At 39.9% G+C, this 14,491-nt stretch overlaps 1 protein-coding gene across 2 annotated transcripts in view; it reads right to left on the bottom strand.

Moving 5' to 3' along the window:
• Nucleotides 1-739: 739 nt before the first annotated feature.
• TMIE (transmembrane inner ear) overlaps nucleotides 740-14,491 on the bottom strand; it is a 34,608-nt gene continuing 20,856 nt past the window's right edge. Inside the window, exons 3-4 of one of the 2 annotated variants that reach the window (XM_032181390.1) lie at nucleotides 8,478-8,627; nucleotides 740-3,844 (exon numbers count right to left, since the gene is read on the bottom strand). In XM_032181390.1, the coding sequence (XP_032037281.1) occupies nucleotides 3,504-3,844; nucleotides 8,478-8,627 (491 nt within the window). In that variant the 3' untranslated portion in view covers nucleotides 740-3,503. Of the gene's footprint in view, nucleotides 3,845-7,672; nucleotides 8,017-8,477; nucleotides 8,628-14,491 lie in introns of those variants that run through there. The other variant, XM_032181391.1, reaches the window with a different exon arrangement.

Below are 14,491 nucleotides of genomic sequence, written 5' to 3' on the forward strand. Positions count from 1 at the left end.
GAGATACAGAATATAACCATAGAAGAACAAGGTCCCCTCTAGTGGAAAGTTATGGAATCTGTCAATCAGGAGCTGCTACAAGTCCTTCCTAATCCAGGTTGTGTAGTATCTCAGTTTGTTTCCTCTTTATCACCCATGTCATGAACACGTCAGGCTCAACTAACAAAAGCAGAGATATTGTCATTAATACCTGCGTATCTGGATCTCCAGTCTTAAATCCTGCTTTTGGCCTCGGGGATTTGTTGTTGCACTTATGTTTTCAGAGAAATCCGTGTATCTTCAATTTTGTCATTATTAACGCATTTTGCAAAGCTTCAGCAGCTGTGGATGTCATTTTTTCCAATGAAATTTCTCCATCTGGTGGTGTAAAAAGCAGCTCTGGAGCTGCTGTTGGTCAGTATGCTCCACTCCAGCATAATTTGCACCCAAGGAGGGTAAAGCTTGGAGGAAGTGTACACCAGTTTTGGGCCATGCCTGTAAATTTAGTTTAGTCCCACTACAGTCCTTACAACAAGTGTTGTTAGGTGGGATGTTTTCTTGAAAGTCTGCAACCCCCAGTAGTGCATTCCCTTAATTATACCCACACTCTGTAACTCTGACAAATTAAGAGACAAGGTGGTGTATCCCCCCCCAGGTGATCCAGGGCCAGTCCTTCTCAAAGGAAAAGCAATTCATTTTATTTTATTTTATTTTATTTTATTTTATTTTATTTTATTTTATTTTATTTTATTTTATTTTATTTTTTAAAATTAACAGAACATCTTATTTGTTTCATAAGGCATGACCATAGTACAAGTTGATATATAATAATGTGAATGTATATTCTCTCTGCTCTTGTCAGAAATTAATTAAAATTTATTGCAAAGACTCCAATAGTTCCAGATGTATTATTATTATGATTATTATTATCATTTAATGTAGGGGGAAAGCAGTAAGACTGGGGAGGAGAGGATTAAGGAAAGGTCTGTTTTACTCTGCAACGGTAAATTTAAAGAAAAAATGAAGGGACAGATTTTCTTCACTGAGGCTTTGGGATCAGGTGTATATCTGTCCTTTTTCCCTCTTACCAAATAGGTACAGATTGGGTCAGCACCTGCATTCTGCACATCATAAGGAACACTAACAGCAGGATTAACAGCCCCACACCATGTTACCAGCTGTGGAGCAGGGAAGTAGTCTTTCCTGCCCAGCTCACAGCTGGATGCTGTCCTACAGATGCTCAGATGTGTGAATTGGGGTTTATAAGGTAGAGACATCCACTCGGACCCTAAAATACACAGTGAGCCAGAATACGAGCTCATGTAACCTTGTGCAGTTCCCAGGTACCGCCACCTGTGCATGCAGGGTGTGCATGCAGGTTTTTAAAATCTTTTTCCATTTATTTTCTCTTTCAGACTCTATTAAAGAAATCATTACACAGGGGGAGACCAGAAGAAAGCAGGTGACTTATATGTAATGATTGATACCTGACCTGTTTCTCTGTGTTGGAATCAATGTGATTTCATCAACTCTGGCACTAGGAGTCTCTGCAGCTCCCCAGGCAAAGGGGGGAAGACCTAAGGAATATAAACTGATACCTCCCTCATCTGCTATTACACACACACGTACACACAGACCGGGTTACAGATCTGGGCTCCTACAGAATTGCTTCCTCCTCAGATGTCCGCATGACTGTTGTGTTCCTATTTGCTCCAGCTGAAGTAGTGGATAAAAGTCCTTTTCCTGGTGTTACAACCCAGTGGTAGTCCTGAGCCATAAAGCTGGGCATCTGAGGCCTCTCAGATTGAAGAAGGAATTAAAAACATTTTATCCACTCCTGCTTGGAAGCTGTAATCCCCACACTTCTTGCCTATCTTCATCAATTGAAAAACTAGGGATGGGACTGAGATTCAGCAACTTAAACATAATAATGTACATATTCGCTCTCATCAGGGGTTTAATTGCAGTGGATGGAGATTTAGGGTTCCAACCACTTCTGCATCTAGAGTCAGAAGTATTTTTCATACTCTATGGAGATAATGCCTGGGGTCAGTGAAGTACCACAATTCACTCTACTAGTAAATATTTTTGTGGTTGTAAACAACTTTGCTCCTTGAGTCCCACACAATCTCTTCACTAGCTCTGGTGCCTTTGTACCAATATGGGGTGAGTAGGAAAGGAGAGAAGGGAAGCAAAAGGCAGGATGAATGTCTTTGCAGTGATAGATCAGCTCTCTGTGTACATTGAAATCACAGGGTGGATAAAAAATAGTTGGATTAATATAAATGTAAATCCTAGGTCCTGAGCCTTATAAGCAACTGGAGATAACTCCCTCCTCACCCCCCAGTGTAGCATCATATACCACTATAAATACTCAGAGACAGCATAGGCAACAGACAACAGGGAGAGATTTAGTCATCAAGATAGCTTGAAATCTCTCTCTCATTAGCATGAATGTGTTGTATTTGTGCATGTAAATATTCCATGGCTATTAATCTTAAGGCATACATTGCTGTGATATTTACAGGACACACTAGGAGAAAAGCTGCTTCTGTTAAAGGTACTCTTGAAAATTCTCCGGGAGGTGAGAGAAATAGCAGCCACGTGGAAGTGTAGCCAAAGGCCTGGTTTCAAAACTGCTCAGGAAGAGAGAGAAGACATAAAAGCATTCAGCCCTGCTCCCTGGAGACCCTGAGCTTCTTCTGCTACATGCCGAAAAACTTCACATCCCCTTTATCCCGGCGGGCTCTTGTTGTCTGCAGCCTTCGTGGAAGGGATGATGGACGGAGGGCAGCCACTGCCCGCAGCAGCACAGATGCAGTCTATCTCTTTATTCTGTGCACATCCTCCTACAGCTTGATTTATGTGTCTTTCATCAGAGAAGAGAAAAAGGTTGATAAATCTTCTGGGAAATATGCAGTTCTGTGTCTAAGGAAGTATTTCCTTCAGCAGTTCAGAGAAAGAGGCATCAGAGAAGGAAGGAAAGCTTTCTCCCATGTGTCCAAGCCAACTCTCAGAAACCAAATGAGCTATGACTTAAAAACCCCCATTCTTTGGGTTTTAACAAGCAGAATTTACTTAATGCCCAAAATCACCCATGTGCAAATTCTATTTAGGAGGAGATGAGTGCTAGTTAATGTTTATCAAAAGCCTTTAGTCCTTCAAGAAGAACATATTTTAAATGAATCATGTCCTCCCTTTAGTTTAAGGAATGCAAATCTTTGTGAGGTTCCATGCTTGTCCAAATATCTGCTTCTTACTCCAGGCTGCAATTTGGTTCCAGCTGCTATTCTCACGTAGCACTGCACAGTGCTTTTTTTTTTTTTTTTTTTTTTACAAGCCACTGTCTAGCCAGATTTCCCCTAATGGACAAAAAAGTCAGTGACTTGGTCTTCAAAATGTAATAAATCCGTACATCTAGTGGCACTCAACAGCCTGAATGCATGGAGGCAAGTACCATCAGCTCCCCACAAGTGTTTGAATGTGCCCTCCCTAGAGGACTGCTACCACCACCTTCAGCGGGGTCACTTCTTCTTTGCTGGGGCTTTGGCATTCCCACCAGCTTTGCCATTTGTTTTGGTGCTTCCTCCAGATTTTGCTGCTTCACCTTCCTTTTCACCTTTCTTTCCACCACCTTGTTTCTTGTCATTGCTGCCCTTTTCTCCCTTTTCACCCTTTTCTCCTTTTTCTCCCTTTTCTCCTTCTTTTTTTTTGGCATCTTTCCCTTCTTTCTTGGATCCTTCTTTCTGGTCCTTCTCACCATCTTTCTTCTTGGAGCCTTTGGATCCTTCTTTCTTACCCTGAGCCTTGTCCACTTTTCCAGATACGGTGGGAACGTCTTCTTTTTTTTCTTCTGCCACCTGAGCTGTATGTGAGGACATAAAAAGAAAACAGAAGGGCAATTAATGTCGGGTGACACTATCCAAGAAGAGGGTAAAACTCCTGCTCCCTGATGGCAAATCCTAGACAAAGGAAAAACACTGGGCTTTGTCCCTACAGCTGTTTTTCTCACTGGCTAGCAGTTTTCATATCTTTGTTTTGAGAAGGCAGACTAGTGGGGTAAAGCAGAATTGGTGATTTGAAAAGCTGAGCTGCAGCTCTGCTGGAAGAAATAGCTCTCATTGGTCAGAACTGGTCCCTGAACATTATAATGAGAGTCCATAGGCATTTCCCAATAATGGCATCAGTGTGGAGTGGTCTCCTTCCAGGCAAAGGAACAGAAACCTCTCTGATGTAATCCAGTTCAGCCCTGGTCTGTCTTTGCTTTTTTTTTTTTTTTGTCTTTGTTGTTGTTTTTGCTGCTGCTCTTCTTTGTTTTGTTTTGTTGATTTTTTTTTCATGTTTTCTTTGTTTAATTTCCTGCATGGGGTATGTCTTCTGAAGCTGAGAGTGGACAGCAGAGATTTTGTTGGGGGGCTTTGCTCTCAGAGATAGACAGGCAGAAGATGACCTGCCCAGCACAGGACTACCAAGTAGGCTTTGCTTGTATCCTGTCCAGACCTGGCTTCCTACCTGCACCCATGTAATTAATAGCAGTGACATTCCAAGGGCATATAGCAATTAACTCTGTTTTGTTATGTTTTAACACACAATCCATAACAGTTTTAAGAATTTTATAATATCTTTATTTCTCCAATATATTTACTTAGGAATATCTTGGATTTGCTGCCCACATTTCAAGTGAGAAGACACATAAGTATCCCACTGGGTCTTGCAGACAAATTATTCTGAAAAAGGATGCTAAGAAAAATAATTTCCCTTCTCCCCCCCCCCCCCTTTTTTTTTTTTTTTTTTACTTCTAATAAAACTGGTTAATTTTCTCTGAAGTATTTCTAAGCTCAGAGCTTGATGCACTGAGCTCTCATTTCAAGTTGCTACACAACCCTCAAACACAGATCAGATTTCTTATATTTCTTACAGATATTTTTTTTTCTTTGCTCATGACCAACCAGGTATAAAGTTTTGAAAAAATGAGGTGAAAACGTGTTAACTTTCCATGGCTTCCTTTTCTGAAAAGCCCTATTGTAGGACTCAGATATGTAAATAGGTAACCACGTTGGCATAACTTAATAATTAAGGTCAGCCAAGATATAAGAATGACCTGGGAGTGACCTGAGGAAATGGAGGATTACTGGTCACTGTTTAGCTTACTTCAGCTGACACCTAAGTCATACCACTTCACCTTTGTCACATGCTAAGGAAAGATGACAGTGAGCTGGCTCAGGAGGTAATTTGGTAAGGGGTGATCATTTGGTGAGATATCTCAACCTTACGTGGAACCATTAGACTCCTGTCCATTTAATTGGCCCCAGACCTCCCTGCTATGGAGATCTGTAGTGTCGCTTTCAGTTTGCAGCAATGTATTACAGGGGTGAATCAAATCTGCATTTATTATTTTTGCCTAAAATATTCTTTCAGGCTGAACACTAATTTGAAATTTTATCCTTTCACCTTGGGAACTGCTAATTCATTTATACACACAGATGGGAATGGAACATTTTTTCTTATAACCACAGGGGAAATCCTGACATCTTATATAAAAAGAGGAGAGAAAACCAACCAACAAATGAATAAAACAAACACAAACAAACAAACAAACAAAACCAACATTGTCTGCTTCCTGGAGAAATGTGGTAGGATCCAGATGCATTCCCAAAAAAGTCAGCCGGATTTGCCTCAGAACAGAATACTTGAAGGTTTCCCAGGCCACAGCCCCAGACAGCACATCTCCACTCACAGCAAGGGCCCAGTTCTGCCTGTACCCCTCCCACATGCTGGGAGACAGAGCTTAAATAAATTAAGTTCTATGTAACATTTTATGCACTGAACTCTAAAGTTCATTTTCTTTTATGTCCCCCCAAAAAAGGGCTTGCCATATACAACACTCAGAAAAGTGCATGGAGAATCATTTGGCAGTTAGAATATTCCATCACATTAAATGTGAAATAGAGTCAAATAATGCCAAGAAATGAGAGTATTATAGTAATATATTCTTGATTAATAGCATTTGACACTTACAGAAATCTTTAAACCATTTAATGGCCACTCGGTAATTAAAATCATTCAGGTTGTCTGTTTGGCCTTGACCAGATCCACTGAGGATTGTCACAGTGTAAGTAGAGAAATAGTCAGTGAGTACATACATCATATTTCATGACCACATAAATCAGGGTGGACTGCCAAATGTCAGTGGAGCAGCATGGCAGACCATCACACCCTGTACAGACAAGAATAATAGCACAGAGATGAAGCCCGAAGGTTTGCATACTTTCCATCATAATGTCTAAATCATGAAGTGAAACTTCTCTGAAGACAGGATTCGCATTAATCTCAGAAGGAGGTTTGATCACACACAGCTTTTGCATCTACCATTTAGGCACTGACAGTTGAGTCAGATCCTTTTGGTCCTCAAGACTGGAGACATACAGGCATTTCTAAGGCACAATTTACCTCCCTTACTCTGAAAGGAATCACATCCTTTTTATTTATCACTGTGGATAAAAGAATAAAAACTACATAACTAATGCTGATGCAGACTTCTCCATAGATGTGGGTAATGTGTTTGTGGACAGTTGAATTGCACCCCAGTACCAGTTCCTTCAGGGCAACCTGGTCAGATTTATGTCTGCCCACAGAGGACCAGGAGACTCAAAACACATATCTTCAGAAGCCGTTACCAAACATCAGCATCCACTCAGTGACGTTATCCACTAGATTCCTACCCTGCACCATGCCACGACCATAGATTTGGGACTCTCATGTGGTTGAAGGGTGGTGAGGTACTCCTATATTTCACGGGATAAAAGCTATATGGTGCAGATGACTTCTCATATACTTCTTTCTTGTGGCTATTTATTCACGAGCTCATGATGCAGCATTTTACCGTGGTCCAATTAAACCCACACTAAACTAGCAAGCCTTTGGATAGAGTTTATGTACATGTTTATGTGTTGTGAAGGCTGCTTACAGGAGATCAAAATTTATTAACATTCTGGGGTGAAACTGTCATTCTACTGCCCCTAACTCCTTTCTGTCTCTTTGAGATATTCTCATCTTTATTTTATTTTATTTTATTTTATTTTATTTTATTTTATTTTATTTTATTTTATTTTATTTTATTTTATTTTATTTTATTTTATTTTATTTTATTTTATTTTATTTTATTTTATTTTATTTTATTTTTAACAGCCAGGCTGTTAAATGCTACAAATCCTCCTAAAAGAAGATGTAGCAGATGGCTGAACTTGGCTTTCTGCTATCTACAGGAACGAGCCTTCACATTCTCTGGGATCTACTGAGCGCTGGTCCTCACAGAATCAGAATTTGGTCTTTTGACCAGGAAGTCAAAAGATGCAATAGTAAGTGCTTCTATATATGATTGCTTATACATGTAAGAGAACATTAACTAAACATTTAGATGACCTCTGACTTTGAAATATTTTAAGAGAATTTAACAGTATGGTCAAGGTTTTATTCACACCAATTGGGTTCAGGTCCAGAGAGTGGCCTGGCCATCTTTAGCTTACAGTATAGGCACGGTCAAGTGGCTGAACACATCAGAAATACTGAGGTATGTGCAACAGCTTACTATTAATAACATATATCTATATTTTGCTGGTGTAGGAGTAAATTTCCACAGTTATTTTGTCTGCCTCTTTCACCTGTTTTATAGAATGAAGCATCATGTTGTGAGTTAAAGAAACTCCAGGTTTTTATGAAGCTACAGACCCCATTGCTTATAGAGACACAGAAACAGGGAACAAACAAACAAACAAATAAATAAATAAAGACTTTCATTAAAAGTTCTTGAGAAAACGAGTGAAATGCAGAAAGGGAACTGAGAAGCAGAGAGTCCAAGGCATGATGGATCTCAGAGGAAGCCACGGAAAAGAGAAGCCACAGACAGACAGACAGACAGGAAGGCAGTCCCCTAATTTCCTTGTAGGGCCATTTCATCTTCTTCTTTCACCACAGGCAGGGAGTTGAGAGGTCTGGACTGGACATGACCAGAGAGAGTTGGGAGAGTTTCAGTAGAGCCTAGGGCACAGAATCAGGAAAGGTGAGTGAGAGGAGAGGAGACCAATGACAGAAATACTCTTGGCCATCCAAATGGGGCAGACCAATCATGGGCACTGTGAAATTCTAAAACTTTTTCTTCCTACTGAAAAAAAACCCACCCCAGAAACTCTCCTTTAAAATGGATGAGACTATCTGGAAATTTTAAACATGAGATGCAAAGGAATAACCCTTACTTGTACTATCGGAGAAACCGTCCCCTGTATCTGAATGACCATGTCTGCTGCCACATGTTGTTGGTTTAGAATTGTGCATGTGAATGGGAGAGGTTTACCATGTCACAGTGGTATCTTCATTGTTATGCCCAAGGAGCTACACTGATTTACACATTGGGAGGGTCTAACCCTTACCATTTAAGCATACAGAAAACAACCCCAAAAGAAGAGATAGGTCTTATGTGCAGGTGAGGGCATGAGAAGTACCTCCAGGGATCTCTGTCAGCTCATTGAGTGGTGGCACAGTCTCCAGTTTGTCTGCATACGTCTTGGCTGCTTGCCGTTGAGCATATCGTGCCTCAATCTCTTTCTTTGTCCGGGGAATTCGGCACTTGAAGATACAGCACAGCGTAATAACTGGGAAAGGAAAGAGAGAAGCAAGAGCATTTAGCTTAGATGAGCAGATCTCTGTCTAGAATGGGTTGGTTTCTTCAAGTGGGAATCTGGAGCTATTTGCATCTGTGGAAGGGTCCATCAGTTACCAATTAAGTTACCTGAAAAAAAAGAATTATTACTCTTAAACTGAGTTGTGGAAAAAAAACGAAGAAAGTCCTTCTCTCCAAAAATAATGTGAAACATTGCCTTAAATCAAATATACCACTGCTGTTTCTGAGCACAACACAGTAATTACTTTTATTTTCATCACCACCCTGTAGATTTGTGAAATATCATCTGACTTTTCAAGGTGTGGTAGGATATAAGAACATCAACAGCTCGAGTTCATTATCTGTTTTTGACATTAGCAATTAAGATGTACTGTCACACTTCAACAGTATGTTATTGCTGGGGATTACTGACACCATATCTTAGTCATCCAGTTTTGTGGTAGGCAGGTCCTGGGGATATGGACCACCAGCTGAAGAAAATAATGAGGATAGGAATGCTGTAAACCCTTCAAAATAGATCCAGAACAAGAGCTCAGTCTATGCCTTTAACGACTTTCATCCAAATCCATTTAGGGTAAGTCAAGAACTGAATCCAGATCTCCTAAATCATGCTCTTACTATATCACTATGCTTCTTTCCATGAGCTTCTCTTCTTTACATGACTTAAGGATGCAGCTGATGATTTAACTCCTAATAAGATATATCTTTCCTACGTGGCTAAATATGTACATTATTTCAGAGTTTACATCTGTAAATCTAAGCATGATTCAGATAATTAATTACAAAGAAATAGCTATTGGTTGATTGCCTAGACTAGGAATTCACAGGCTTGATTAGATCATTGGTTCATCTGTGTGTCACCTCTGACAACAATAAAAGAGCAACATCAAGAAAAAAAGGCACTGAGGCTTTGAAACTAGTAATCACAAAATTAGGTGACCCATAGGTTCCTAACGCAACTGAAAAAACATACGATCTCATAGTCTGAATGAACTTTTGAATCACTTTTTCCTGGGCATTATTTTAAAGGGATGTGCAATAAAACTCAGCTTTTCAGTCTGTCTAAATGCTTAATCTCATTTATCTATCCTGTAGAAAGAAACAGGTTCTGCAGGCAGGCAGAGACTTGTGCATAGAAAGACGTTGTATGATTAGTTTTACACGTTCTCTCTTATCTTAACTGGAGATCCCCCATGCTCTGAGAAAGGAACATACATCCAACTTTCTGGATATTTCAACAGCTACTTCCTCTGTTTTTCTATCACCATGAGCAATGGATCAGACCTTTGAGGTTAATTCAAGGAAGAGAGAGAAATAATCTCCATGTTTGGTTCCAAGTGTGAGCATTTCTCATCCACGAGCAGTAAAACCTTTTTGCAGAGAGCCTGCACAATGTCAGCACATAGAACATTTGCTGGTGTAAATATTTCTCCTTAAAAGTTTTTCTTGAGCCTGTCCAGCCTCTCCTAAGCAGGACTATGTCAGCCAGGAACAAGACTTGCATGATGTCATCATATCACAAAAGAGAAAAGAACAGTAGTAAAACACCTTTCTTAGGGTTTTAGTTGAGACTTGTGTGAAGTCACCAAGCAAAGTGCAGCACGTTCCCTATCCTTTTCTGCCAAAAATATCACTCTCCTTAAACAACCTGCTGCAGAGGCTCTGGGCCACCTAAATGTCACAGCAGCATGAGACACCTGAAGCTGTAGGAAATTGCCTAAAACAACATGAAATAGTAATAATCTGTAATTGGGGAAGCAATCCAGATGCTTTTATCCTTGTTCTTCCATGAGGGTCAGCCAGAAGCTGAGGGTAATTGAGCTTGCACTTGTCTGACAAAAGCAAAGCAAGGTACCCATATGGTGTTGTTGGCAGCACAACACTGGCTGCTCACAGGTGGGTAACAACTGTGTCTGGAAAGCACATGGCTGGGTCTGTCTGTTTTTTTGGGGCAGCAGGATTTTTCACTGTGCACCTGCCCAAAGGGCCACAGCGATATTACAAGCAGGGGATGATGAGGGCTTCTTCATGTTAGCAGACAAAAAAAAAAAAACAAAAAACAGACATCCCCTGGGCAAGGACTCAGGGCAAGGTCAGGCTAGACATGCATTGAAACAGTGACAGAAAGCTGGGGAAAAATGTACTTGGGGGGAATGGGGTATGTGCTTTTTTTCTCTGCCCACTTTGAAATCAAGATCCATGGTTTTCCTGAAAGCATTCTGGAATTCAGCTGAGCTGTTAAGTCCTCTACTCACACTCAAGAAAAATAATTACTAGGAAAATTAGCACCACATTTCTTGGGGAGTGTTAAACATTGAGCATATCAACTTTCAAATAAAGCACAAAGAGATGAATCAATGCCCTTGAAAGCCAAAGAGAAGATGCCTGCTAATATCACAGTTGTTCACTTAGCCCTTAGAGAAGGACTCGGAATTGTTGTAGCTCTCACAGATTTACTTCTTTTCAATTACAAAGGCAAAAAGCGTTGTTGCCACATGACAGTAATGAGCTGGCCTCTCTGTTTAATTTTCTAATGGAGATGATGAAGTGCTGTATTGAGATATCAAGGATGTGTGCTGTCTTGGGGCATGAAATGATTCACAATCAGCCATTGCAGCAAGAAGATTACATGAAAATAACAGAGTAGTAACAGAGTAGTTTTATATCTCCATCCTCCTTGTAAGCTATGCTTAGTGTGAGGCTAAAGCCACACAGGGGGCTAAATATTGGAATGAATGATGTTGTATTTTAACAGAATAGGCAAGTGAATAAGATTTTGGTACAGGAGCCTTAGGACACTGAAACTGATGCCAGGAATGAACATGTCATTGCTAGTGGGAAGTTATGGCCTGTTGGATTTCTTTGCTTTTTCCATCCATGTGGAATTCATCTGCTCTGGTTTGCATGTCCCAAAGCTAAGAATGGAGATTAGGCTCTCAGACAGTTACCCCAAGCTGCCTTCTTCACTGATAGAAAGAAATATCTCTATGGAATGATTAATCTCATATTAAGACATATATTTCAGGTAGGTCAGATGAATGATCCTCTGCACCTGCATTTCTCCCATTAAGTACAAAGAGAGCCTGCAGCAACCAGTCTGACAAAGGGCCACGGAGAGCAGCGACCCCCTGAAGCAAGAGCCAGAGGCCAGACAATGTTCCCTAAGCTTCTCAGATGTCACCAGAGATCTACATTTAGGCATACAAACTCCCTCAAAAAAAAGGTAAATCTCATCCTTTGAAAGTAAGAGTGAAATTTTCATTCTGTATTAGAAGAAGTTTGAAGCCACGTTAGCATCATTTCTGTTGTGCCTGGTAGATCTTGGATGTTTTTCAGGCTTCAAACCAGTCAGATGTTATTTGCTCCACTGGTAATTTATCCATTAAATGAGCCAGAAGGTGATGTAGCCATAATATTTCCTGGGCCTTTGCTGGTGCCAAGTTTATTTCCACTTGGAAGAGCAAAGCTTATTTATTTATTTATTTATTTAACTCTGTAGACAGAAACCTGGGAAGCTGAACATGCCTTAAGGGCATGCCTTAAGAACATGCCTGAGAGCACCACACCAACAACAACCTTTCTGGAATTTGGCTGCTTGTGTTCAGGACCACATGAGGAGTAAAACACTTGATGGCCTTCAAAGGAGGAGTTAGAAGAAGCCTCAGGAGAGGTTCCCCTCTGCTTCATGTGGGAGTGACTTTCAAGTTCATGAGCTCATTCCTGGTTCTTGCCAGAGGTACACAGCAGTGGTGCTGCAGCTATGGCCATGGCAAGCCATGTGTCCCATTGACCTGGACCCAGACCCATGGATGTGGTGTCCCAGCTCGACCTCAGACCTGCCCCATCACTTCTGCTTTGTCTGTGTCTGACTTAGCCACCATGTGAGGATTGTTGATAACGAGGACTGCTGTTTAAAAATATCCATTCCCACAAGACAACAGATCAAGATTTGGATTGTGCTCCATTCCATGTGAGTTAGACATCAAAGAAATCCTCCTACAAAAGCTTAGTACATACCACAGCATCAGCTGAGCCTGTTAACTGATGGGCCCATGTTCTCAGGACGGATGAATTACCGTATAAAACAAACCACATAAAACCTCCACGAGGTTTATATATGCAATGCAAGTAGCTTGAAGATTTTGTTTGAGATAGGAATTTGTGTAGAAATATTAATTGCAACTCAGCTGAATGGTGATAAACTGATCATGAATAGTGATTACTTGACCACTTTTGATTCTGGGTCCATAGGATCAAGCAATAGGAAGATCCAGTTTGTTGGATGAGATTTGAGGATTTGTTGCCATGCTTTTCTTCTGGCAGGCAGATGACTGACTTCAAGACTTGAATGTTTATTACTGATTCTCTTATACCCCAGGTAAAAGCTTTAATTGCTCTGCTATCAGATGATATTAAGTTTCATTCTTTCATGCTGTGGCTCTTCTTTTCCTTTCCAGGATTTCAGTTTTCATTTCAGCTGTTGCAAAGCCTTCTAAAATGCAGCCTAAGTCAACTGTTGCCTTAAAGTGTGATGCTGCTGTGAGTTTAAACAATCTCCCTGTAATGTATTAGGGCCACATGAGTGTTATGGAAGGTCCACAAGAATATCCAGGCTTGAAATACTGACATTATTCATGGTTTCTTTGATGACAGACTACATAAGGTAAAAGAAACAACCTGTGCCACAAAATGTAGTGGAGTCATTTTCAATTATCTCCCTTTTTCTCAGCTTTTCTGTATTAACAATATGGTCTTGTGATACCATGATAATAGGCATCTTCTATTAACTGCAAAATTAAAACATCAGCTTCTTCTTTTGCAGCAACATGCTGTGGATTGCTTTGCTTTTCATCTGCTAAAAATCATTTTCCCATCTCTCCACCCTCCCCTTCCTTTTCAGTTATCTGACACACATGGCTGAATTCAGCCACTTATTTTTATTTTTGAAGGAACAATTATATTTTAAATTAAAAAGCCTGGTCTGATTCTGCACACAATGTTCTTTCCACCCTGAAGGTTCAAGCTGACAACATATCAAACTATTTTTCATTGCTTCTACCATCCTGATCATAAGAAATGTAATTTTTCTAGAAGGAAACGAGCACTTTGTGGTCCTTTATGAAATGGTTATTTTAAAGGAATCAGCTTTTTGCCATCTATGATGACAAAATAAATATTGTATTTTATTATTATTATTATTATTTTTACTTTCTTCAACAAATATTAAAGAACTCTGACTGGGGAAATAATAAGAAACTGAAACTTGTTCCTTTCTCGACTTTTACCATGTTTTCTTTAAATTTGACAAGGGTCAATGTCTTTGTAATATCTACTGCTATTCAGTTTGGAAGAGCTGAAAAATGGCCCTCAAAAGCTGTAATTTTAAAACATCATCTGATGTACAGGCACAAAGCAGGTGTTAAATGTATAGTTCCTGCCATGAATAATTAGATTCCTGTCATCATTAAATGATGACTGCACGTTCACTCTTGCTAGCTTAAGCTAAAATATTTTGCTTCATAATTAAACAAACTAACAGCATATACAAAAGACTGAAAGAAGCTTTAGTGTCTTAAACCAAACATCCACATGGCTAAGTTACTTCATCTGTTGTCTCTTTTCTCTTCCTTAAGTGAATTTAGTTATCAACTCAAACAAAGTTCCTTCCAATTTAGCTTGAGAGTAAATTCAAAAATCAAAAACTACAACAACAAAACTCAATCCTCCCAGGAATTAAGGAAGATGTAAATTAAATGTCTTTTCCAGAGACTGTCTAGCCCAGCGTGTTAGCAAAGCTATGACTGAGAAGTGAACAATTTCATAAATTGGTTGGAA

The sequence above is a fragment of the Aythya fuligula genome, chromosome 2, assembly GCF_009819795.1.
Source record: "Aythya fuligula isolate bAytFul2 chromosome 2, bAytFul2.pri, whole genome shotgun sequence".
Classification (NCBI taxonomy): Eukaryota; Metazoa; Chordata; class Aves; order Anseriformes; family Anatidae; genus Aythya; species Aythya fuligula.